The 10,391-nt window shown below is 38.9% G+C and overlaps 1 protein-coding gene across 1 annotated transcript; it reads left to right on the top strand.

The window, feature by feature from the left end:
- On the top strand, positions 1-8,185 carry hsp90aa1.2 (heat shock protein 90, alpha (cytosolic), class A member 1, tandem duplicate 2). Its single transcript, XM_061707229.1, has 11 exons — positions 1-153; positions 2,524-2,673; positions 3,389-3,755; positions 3,841-3,974; positions 4,707-5,039; positions 5,165-5,330; positions 5,423-5,613; positions 5,772-5,919; positions 6,382-6,650; positions 7,329-7,662; positions 7,765-8,185. The coding sequence occupies exons 2-11, from the start codon at positions 2,524-2,526 to the stop codon at positions 7,875-7,877; spliced, it is 2,205 nt and encodes a 734-aa protein (XP_061563213.1). The 5' UTR covers positions 1-153; the 3' UTR covers positions 7,878-8,185.
- The last annotated feature ends 2,206 nt before the right edge of the window (positions 8,186-10,391 follow it).

Genomic DNA, 10,391 nt, shown 5'->3' with positions numbered 1-10,391 from the left:
GTAAAGGAGCTTTGCGGCGGGGAGGATTCCAGACGGTTCTGGAAGCTCTGCTCGGGATTTTCTCGAACACTCCGCTAGAGTAGAAAAGCGGGGCTCGCTGAGACGCGCTGGGAGGCTGACAGGACACGACCCATCCCGGAGCTGCGGACCAAGGTACATGCATGACCTTTATCACTAAATTCAGAGAGATGCTGCTTGCAAAAGTTAGGTGTGACACGATTTCGTTAACGCTGCTCCTTTAAACCAGTGTATAGTTATGGATGTTGTTGACAACATATTGTTGAAACTAATTATTACTATGGAGGAACACTTTTTTTTTTAAACTAGAGGAGGGGTTTTTCCTTCCTTGCAGCTTTCTAATGTGCAAAACCTGTAACCACATGGCAGGATGCTTGGATTGCCTTTCAAAGCCAAAACTTGACCCACCTTCTTTTTTTTTTTAGTCAGTTTAAAACAGTGTGAAATAGTTGAGGTTGCACGATGCCGTGTGCAGGATTAGTGAGGTGTTCGGGGCCGTGGATCCCCGTGGAAGCTGCTTGAGCCCCCGCTCGCATCCTGGTACCTTCTAGAAGCTGCGCATGCGCCGCGGAGCCGCCAGGGGGAGACTGTTCATGCAGCATTCACCACACTCTTATGCATGGATCTATTTGTCCTCGGAAGTGGGGATTTCCCAGTTCACAGTCGGAATTTTCAACTGGAACGCCCCTCGAAGTGGGATTTCCCACTGGGAAAGTGGGAGAGTCTTCACCACCCCCGAGTTCACATTCCAAGATGGCTGCCCCGGTTGTAAACAGTGGAAGAGAGCTCCGTAAAAATTCGTAGCACTTCATTCTAGTTTTGGTCACACTAAATCAGTTGTATACAAGTATTGTTAGGCATATATATGCTGCTATAAGTGTAATTTACATTTTTCACGTGGTATATACGAACTACAAATTTGCTACATACTTTGTAACTGGAACGCTGATAACTCGGCTGTGACGTCGTTCCCAGTTCCGAATTCCGACTTCCGAGGTAAATGGAACGCAGCATTATGCCTGATTTATGGTTCCGCGTTACACCGACGCAGAGCTTACGCCGTAGGGTACGGCGTACCCTACGCAGTAGGCTCTGCGTTGGTGTAACGCGGAACCATAAATCAGCCTTTATTTTGAAATCGCACGGCCAACGTAACCGTAAAAAGATAAATAAATACAATGAATGAATGATGAATGATTTTTTTATTTCGAACATGTATATAAAATGAAAGTAAAAAAAATAATAAAAAAGATAAACATTTACATCTTCATATAAACATATGTTCGAAAAAAAGGAGTAGGAAGAAGTCTACACTTTTTCCTAGTTCCTACCAATTTAAAACACTATGGATTTACATTATTGCTATTACAGTATTATATATACACAATATCCATATAAATATAATCTATATAAATACTCTGTAAACATGCCTATTATTACATAATTATCCATATAAGTATATAGACAATATAAATATTACATAAATGTTATATCAATATCTAGAAAATACAACTATTATATACATCTATATAAATATACACTATATAAACTACATAAATATCCCTATAAATATATATGTGCTACATACCCAATAAATATATAACATATATTACATCATTTCAACTATCCCTCTCAATAGATAATATATACTACATAAATATCTAGACATATCTTAAGGAAGTAATAAAATTGGACAATAAAAATAATTAATTAATAATAAAAAAATTTAAAAAAATAAATATAAAATAATAATAAAAAATTAATAATTAATAATAACAATTTAAAACAAATATAAACACATAAAATGTAAGTAAAAAAACTGACAAAGTATTCCGTTTACTTTACCGTTACGCTGAGATCTGTTTTTTATTTCTATTTTTTTTTTTTTTTTAACGGTGAAGTTGGCCGTGCGATTTCAAAATAAGAGTCTCATGAATGATGCGGTCATTTACGGAGGCCTTATCTGCTTAAGATGGGTTGTAATTCGAGCCTACACACGCATCTCCCCTCAGAGCAACTGGGGGGGAGCAGCATTTTAAGCAAACTTGAAAATCTGGAAAGGGTTTGAATGGGAAAACTCTGTTTTCATGTCTTGTTTTTCTGGCTTCTGTCTTCAAACACTGTAAATACCTTTTAAAGGCAGATGCCTGTGGGTTTAGCCTCGTTGAGCCGGAGTGGCTTATAGGAAGACCAGTGACAAACTAAGCAATCTGTCACTCAGGCTTCCTTCACAAGCTTATATGCTTACATAACTGAGTTGATTTAATATATAATGGAGGCTAGTTATAACATTTCAGAAGTATGATTTAATATAAAGATGAGTACTGACATTTTCACCTGTGAGCAGCTTTTAAGATTGGCTCGTGTCATTCCAGCGAGGCTCCTAATCGCACATGAAAACTGGAATTGTTAAAGTTGATGGAAAAGTTAATATTTGAATGTGTTTTCCATTTGTAATTCTTGTAAGCACCCGTTCTTAAAGGTAAATGTGTCTGATTTTACTAGATGCCTGAACTACATGACCAAGCGATGGAGGACGAGGCGGAAACCTTTGCATTCCAGGCTGAGATTGCTCAGCTGATGTCCCTGATCATCAACACTTTCTATTCCAACAAAGAGATTTTCCTCAGGGAGCTCATCTCCAACTCCTCAGATGTAAGTTTACCATAGTAATGTTGAACTGTTTAATGTTTTAATTGAGCCTGGATGGCGTAAGGCAGGGGTATTCAACTAGATTCGGCCGGGGGCCACATCTGCAAAAGGACTGTATGGAGAGGGCCGCACAATTTGAAAATGTGGGGGTTTTCAAAATGTATTTTGCACTCAAAGACGAAGACTTATGTATATATAATACATTTGTATTATACATTTGAATATATCTAGTTTACATATGAATTATGTATTAATTGTCTCCAGATTTAGTAATTGTGAATGTTAAAGATAATATTCAGATAAAGAAATATTATTTTGAATGCAAGTTCATTTTGAAACCATGCATTGTGCAAACTTAATGAAATTGATATTGACCTACTTTTAATAAAACACGCCATAATGACAAAGCACCACTTTCCACCAAGATTTCCTTATTTGAATATTATATTAAGCATTGAGCACAACCATTTTAGTCCATAGTAGCCAGTTATAAAAATATTATTAAAAAAAAAAAAAAAAAAAAAAACATTTTTTTTTTTTTTCAACAAACACCCCCTTTTTTGAAATATGACCAGGGGCCACATAAAAGCTCCTGGCGGGCCACATGTGGCCTGCGGGCCGCCAATTGAATATCCCTGGCGTAAGGTAACTTGGTAGAAATTTTTTGTATCGTAAAATCCTAATAATGGATTGTTTTTCTTTTCTTTTCTTATTACAGGCCCTGGACAAGATTCGTTATGAGAGTCTCACTGACCCCTCCAAGCTTGACAGTGGCAAGGAACTCAAAATTGAAATCAGACCAAACAAAGAGGAGCGCACCCTGACCCTGATTGACACAGGTATCGGCATGACCAAGGCCGACCTGATCAACAACTTGGGCACAATCGCCAAGTCTGGCACCAAGGCTTTCATGGAGGCTCTGCAGGCTGGAGCCGATATCTCCATGATTGGTCAGTTCGGTGTGGGTTTCTACTCCGCATACCTGATCGCTGAGAAGGTCACAGTCATCACAAAGCACAATGATGATGAACAGTACGCCTGGGAATCCTCTGCCGGAGGCTCATTCACGGTTAAAGTTGATACCTGTAAGTAATATAAACAGTATGAGCACTTGTTGGTTATTCGGTGCATTTATTTTAAGGTGGACTAACTTAAATATCCTCCATGTAGCTGAACCAATGGGGCGTGGAACAGTAGTGATTCTGCATTTGAAAGAAGACCAACTGGAATACCTTGAGGAGAAAAGAGTCAAAGAGATTGTGAAGAAGCACTCGCAGTTCATTGGCTACCCCATCACACTCTTTGTACGTATTCAGTTTGACAACAAATGGTGAAGTTCTAATGACTAAATAGGTCTGCAGCTTAGGGATGGACGGTATGGACTAAAAAATGTATCACGATAATTTCTGGCATTTATCCCGATAACGATAAAAATGACGATAGAAAAAATACCAATTCAACTCCACGTTTTTAACTATAAATCTATCAACATTCAGTCTTTGGAGCCCCCAAAACACTGCTCTAAAAGAATAATAAATGCTACTAAACTACACCAATTAAAGTGAATTAATAAAAACCAATTAAATTAGTACACCTGTACTGCAAAACTGTAATGACTCAAATGAAACAAGTTTGAAATGTAAGAACAGATTCAACATTTATTCAAACTGTATGGCTTAAACAGTGGGATAACAGTGCAAACAGCAAAAGTACCATTGTCCTTCAAGTTTTCGTAGCTTATAAAATCACAAAGTAGAAAAAAATACAACCTGAGAAATAAAGAAACAGCACAAATAAATAAAAGCCATCCTTTGCGCTCACCGTACGTTGAGCGTCGCCGCTACGCTGTAGGCTCTGCGTCGATTTAACGCAGAACCATAATTCAGGCTTCACACAAAAACGTCATCAATGAGAATTTATCGTTTTTACCGCGAGATGACAAATTCTTACCGTGGGGAATTTTTTTGACGGTATATCGTGAACGGTAAAATATCGCCCATTCCTACTGCAGCTAATACCTACTTTATGCCTGTCAGGTGGAGAAGGAGCGAGACAAGGAGGTGAGTGACGACGAGGCAGAGGAGGAAGACAAGGAGAAAGAGAAAGATAAGGATGAAGATGAGAAGGATGAGGACAAACCTGAGATTGAGGATGTTGGTTCAGATGAGGAGGGCGACCATGACCATGACCACGACAAGTGTTCAGACAAGAAGAAGAAGAAAAAGATCAAGGAGAAGTACATTGATGAGGAGGAGCTGAACAAGACCAAACCCCTGTGGACCCGCAATCCTGATGACATCACTAATGAGGAATATGGAGAGTTTTACAAGAGTCTCACCAATGACTGGGAGGACCATCTGGCTGTCAAGGTCAGTCTTACTTCTTTGTAATAATAATTAGAATGTATATTTGCAGTTTGACTGTTTTTTTTTTTAATATTTAACAATATAAAACAGTAATTAATACTTAATACTACTAATACTTTTTTTTCCAGCACTTCTCAGTCGAGGGTCAGTTGGAATTCCGCGCCTTGCTCTTTGTCCCCCGTCGCGCTCCATTCGACCTGTTTGAGAACAAAAAGAAGAAAAACAACATTAAGCTGTACGTGCGTAGGGTCTTCATCATGGACAACTGCGACGAGCTAATCCCAGAATATCTCAGTAAGAAAGTTATCCAAGGTTCTCATACAAATAAATAATGCATGGTCTTGGAGAAATGCAGATTTGTTTAAGTTGTTCCTTCTCCACATCAGATTTCATCAGGGGTGTGGTTGATTCTGAGGATCTGCCCTTGAACATCTCCAGAGAAATGCTGCAGCAGAGCAAGATCCTGAAGGTCATCCGCAAGAACCTGGTCAAGAAGTGCATGGAGCTGTTCACAGAACTGTCTGAGGACAAGGACAACTACAAGAAGTTCTACGAGCAGTTCTCCAAGAACATTAAGGTACGTGTACGCACGCTTGAGTCAGTCTTAGTATTTTTCATAAACGTGTAGTCTGATGGGTGAAAAGGAGAATTTGGCTTGTAAGAAATTTAAATACCATCAGAACTGACTGCTGCTTTTTAAAAATGTTCATCACTAACAGATTGTTCTCATTTTAGCTTGGCATCCATGAGGACTCGCAGAACAGGAAGAAGCTGTCAGAACTGCTGCGGTACTACACGTCATCCACTGGAGATGAGATGGTTTCCTTGAAGGACTATGTCACACGCATGAAAGACAATCAGAAGCACATCTACTACATCACTGGTGAGGATTTTTTTTTTCTTTTGAAATCGTCAGTGCTTAAAGGAGCTTGAGGCTCCTTTTAAGAAATGAGACTATCTAGCGCCACCCTTCACCACGACGGCCGTTGGGGGTACTGCAGCCAACAGTGAAGCCGGCACGGGAGAACGGGGAGAACGTGCATGCAGCGTCATGTGACGTCACATCCGCAGCCCAGCGCGGGAAATTCGGGACCGAATTGCAGCACATTTTGCAGCACACAGCCTGTTCAAGGCAAAGGAGAGATACGCTAGAGGGCTCATTCTTTTGGGTTTGGGACGCTTCATCTGACATTACTGACAAAACTTAAAATATATACAGATTTTTTTCATAAATCTTGCCACAATCCGGCCTCAAGCTCCTTTTAAAAAAAAAAACAAAAAAAACATCTTGTCAAGGTTTGGGAAACATTGTGTTGATTTAACTGCTGTCATTTCTTTATTTCAGGTGAAACAAAGGACCAAGTTGCTAACTCCGCCTTCGTGGAGCGCCTTCGCAAAGCTGGCCTCGAGGTCATTTACATGATTGAGCCCATTGATGAGTACTGTGTCCAGCAGCTGAAGGACTTTGAGGGCAAGAACCTGGTGTCAGTGACCAAAGAGGGTCTGGAGCTTCCTGAGGATGAGGACGAGAAGAAGAAGCAGGAAGAAAAGAAGGCTCGGTTTGAGAACCTCTGCAAGATCATGAAGGACATCCTGGAGAAGAAGGTGGAAAAGGTAAGCAATTTATCAAAACACAACTTATGACGTACATTAGGGATGGGCGATATTTTACCGTTCACGATAAACCGTCAAAAAAATTCTCCACGATAAGAATTTCTCATCTCGCGGTAAAAACGATAAATTCACGTTGATGACGTTTTTGTGTAAAGCTGATTTACGGTTCTGCGTTAAATCGACGCAGAAGGAAGGAAGGAAGGAAGGAAGGAAGGAAGGAAGGAAGGAAGGAAGGAAGGAAGGAAGGAAGGAAGGAAGGAAGGAAGGAAGGAAGGAAGGAAGGAAGGAAGGAAGGAAGGAAGGAAGGAAGGAAGGAAGGAAGGAAGGAAATGAGCCTGAAAGAAAGAAAGAAAGAAAGAAAGAAAGAAAGAAAGAAAGAAAGAAGGATAAATTCCTGTTGATTACGTTTTTGTGTAACAAACATGGCGGATCTGAGAGCAAGATAGATTTAATAAATAAAATAAAAACTCCACCTTTGTAACTATAAATCATTTATAGTTACAAAGGTGGAGTTGAATTGGTATTTTTTTTATCGTAATTTTTATTGTTATTGGGATAAATGCCGGAAATTATCGTGATACATTTTTTAGTCCATACCGCCCATCCCTAACGTACATATCCATACACAGAGGGATAATATACAGGTTTAACAATATTAATACTTGAATCTTTCTGCAGGTCACAGTCTCCAACCGCCTAGTCTCTTCCCCCTGCTGCATCGTCACCAGCACCTACGGCTGGACGGCTAACATGGAGAGGATCATGAAGGCTCAGGCCCTGAGAGACAACTCCACCATGGGCTACATGGCTGCCAAGAAGCACCTGGAGATCAATCCTGACCACCCCATCATGGCAACTCTGAGGCATAAAGCAGAGGCTGACAAGAACGACAAATCTGTCAAGGATCTGGTCATCCTCCTGTTTGAGACCGCCCTGCTGTCCTCGGGATTCACTCTGGAAGACCCTCAGACACACGCCAACCGCATCTACAGAATGATCAAACTGGGGCTTGGTAAGTGAAACTGTGCACGTTCATCACGCATGGATGTAAACCAATGTGTGAGTGAAGAAACTTCTCTGGACATATTAACTCATCTGCTGTTTTTTGAACCAGGGATTGATGAAGATGATGTGACACCAGATGACACCACCTCTGCTCCCACTGAGGATATGCCTCCTCTTGAAGGGGATGATGAAGACACATCCAGAATGGAAGAAGTGGACTAGGCCTAATTTAATTTCCTGCTAGTGTTCAGAAGTAGTTAAATGTACAGTTAAAAATTAAATGTTAATGAGTTTGGGATTTCTCCCCTTCAGTACCACCTTTTAAAATTAAGTTATATTTGCACTGGCCATGTGCAGCTCAGATTTATTCCTTTAGGCCTATTTTTATTTTTTGTATGTAAGTTGTATGAATGTGGTTTTTTTTGTTTTTTTATTGACATTCCAATGTTTGCTGTTCTTAAACTGTAAATATATCAGGATACTGTCAATTGGAACGGTGCAATGCAAATAAAAGACTGAATATGTGAACAGATTTGGCTCAAATGTGTCATAGTGAAGAATTAAAGAACGGGAACGTTCTCTCATCTCAGCATGTGATGGATTAAAACAGTTTTAACTAATGTGAAATTGCAACAATATCACAGAAATCAATTGTGACATGGACATTATGAAACAGAACTAGAGGAACCACTGTTATAACCCATAATGCTTCAGACTTCACACCCATCTGAAGTGTAAGCATATTACCATGGCAACAGAAATGAACGGGAACTACCTGTCCTCGGAGAACTGGTTACAATGTGAATTACACTTTACTCCGTCTGCTGCTGGTTTTATATCTAAAATTTGAAAAACAATGTGTACACTGACAATTCATGATTTTAAGGTTGCAGCTTTGCTTTGAGCCTTTAAGTGTCTTTTTTGGAAAAATAGGTTCTTGCCCTTTGGGTGGAGAAACTACAGATGGTTCGAGGGGAAATTGGACAATATAACTGTAATGACACAGCAACGAGGAAGTTGCCAGCAAGGTTTCACTTGTTTACATTTTCTAGGACACTAGCAGAAGGGCGTACACCAGTTAGAGTTGCTACAGAGATGTATACAGTGTTTAAAAACAGGAAACTACATCTACAGCCACTGAGAAATGTCTAAATCCCTTTAAAAGGCTTTGCAAATAAAAATTATGTGAAATCACAGGTGAACTGCAAATTATTTTCTGGATAATTCATTTCAGTTGGTAGTTAAATATCATAATTTCTATATCAGAATCAGAATCAGGTTTATTTGGCCAAGTCAGGTCAAACAAGACAGGGAATTTGACCCTGTTATTTTCGCTCACTGTACAGTAAATAGTCAAATGACAGCTCTTATTAACATATATACAATTTTTTTTTTAAAGTGAAAGCTGCAGCAGTATGAGGTAGACATGGTTATTGATAAATATATATATATATATATATATATATATATATATATATATATATATATATATATATATACCAAGCAAGTTGAGGCAGCGTTCAGTTATTCTGCTCCTCACCGGTGGAACAAACTTCCTGTAGACCTGAGGTCTGCTCAAACTGTCAGCTCCTTTAAATCAGGCCTACAAACATTACTGTTTACTGAAGCGTACTCTTAAATTAAATACTTACCTGCTGTACTCTACTGCCCTTACCTTTGAACAACTTGTGCTTTTTATTATTTTACCTCTTTTCTTATCATTTTATTTAATTGTATTTGTTATTTACTGTTTAATTGTGTCTTGCCGCTTTTAATGTTGATGTAAAGCACTTTGAATTACCTTACCTTGCTATTTCAACATTTAGAGTCATCACCAGAAAAATAACACCAGAAAAATAACTTATTTGACAATTTTCACCTGTTTCAAGTAAAATTTCACTTGACATAAGTAGAAAAATCTGCCAGTGGGACAAGATTTATCTTCTCATTACAAGCAAAAAAACTTGTTCCACTGGCAGATTTTTCTACTTATTTCAAGTGAAAATCTACTTGAAACAGGTGAAAATTGTTGTTTTTTCCAGTGATGAGTCTTGTTTTAAGTGTAATGAGACTTTTTTTTACTAAAATGAGACATTTTAACTAGAAATAAGACAAATATTCTTAAGATTTTGAGTTTTTGCAGTGATCCATTTTACTTGTCCTGTGAAGGACAGAGGCATATTGATAAGTTCAGAAAACTGTTCTTTATTGTTGTATTTTGATGTATTTGATGTAAGCCCAGTGGATATTTAAAGCTTACAGAAGGCTGCATTTAACTGCTGCTATGTCATTCCTGCAGTATTTCTGCAGGTGTTTTGGTCAGTGCTATTATTTGTAATATATTATATTATTTGTAATCAGCACAAATTATCTGTCCCTATATGATAAAATCCACCATGCACCCTGATTTTTTTTTTTACAACTTGAGTACTGGGTATACAAATACACTTGCCTTGCCTATATGCCCAATAAATCGTAAGGACTGTTAATTAGTATAGTATTATACGCCAACGTCAAACATTTGAAAAACAGTTTTGATGCATTGACATATATTGGCATCAAAAGAAAAAAGGGAGAGACAAACGACATTCCCAGTTGTTCCACTCCTGCAGTTTCATCGGGGTTGTCGTCACGCCGGCAGGGAGCTCCTATATCCGTCAGTCTGGGACGCCGCGGGTCACATGACCGACAGCAGCCAATCAGAGCGCGAGGACAGTGTGACCCGCCTAGCAGTTC

This window comes from Cololabis saira, chromosome 18, assembly GCF_033807715.1.
Source record: "Cololabis saira isolate AMF1-May2022 chromosome 18, fColSai1.1, whole genome shotgun sequence".
In the NCBI taxonomy this organism is placed as follows: domain Eukaryota; kingdom Metazoa; phylum Chordata; class Actinopteri; order Beloniformes; family Belonidae; genus Cololabis; species Cololabis saira.
Note: the sequence above shows the minus strand (reverse complement) of the source record. Positions and strands in the feature narration are given on the sequence as shown.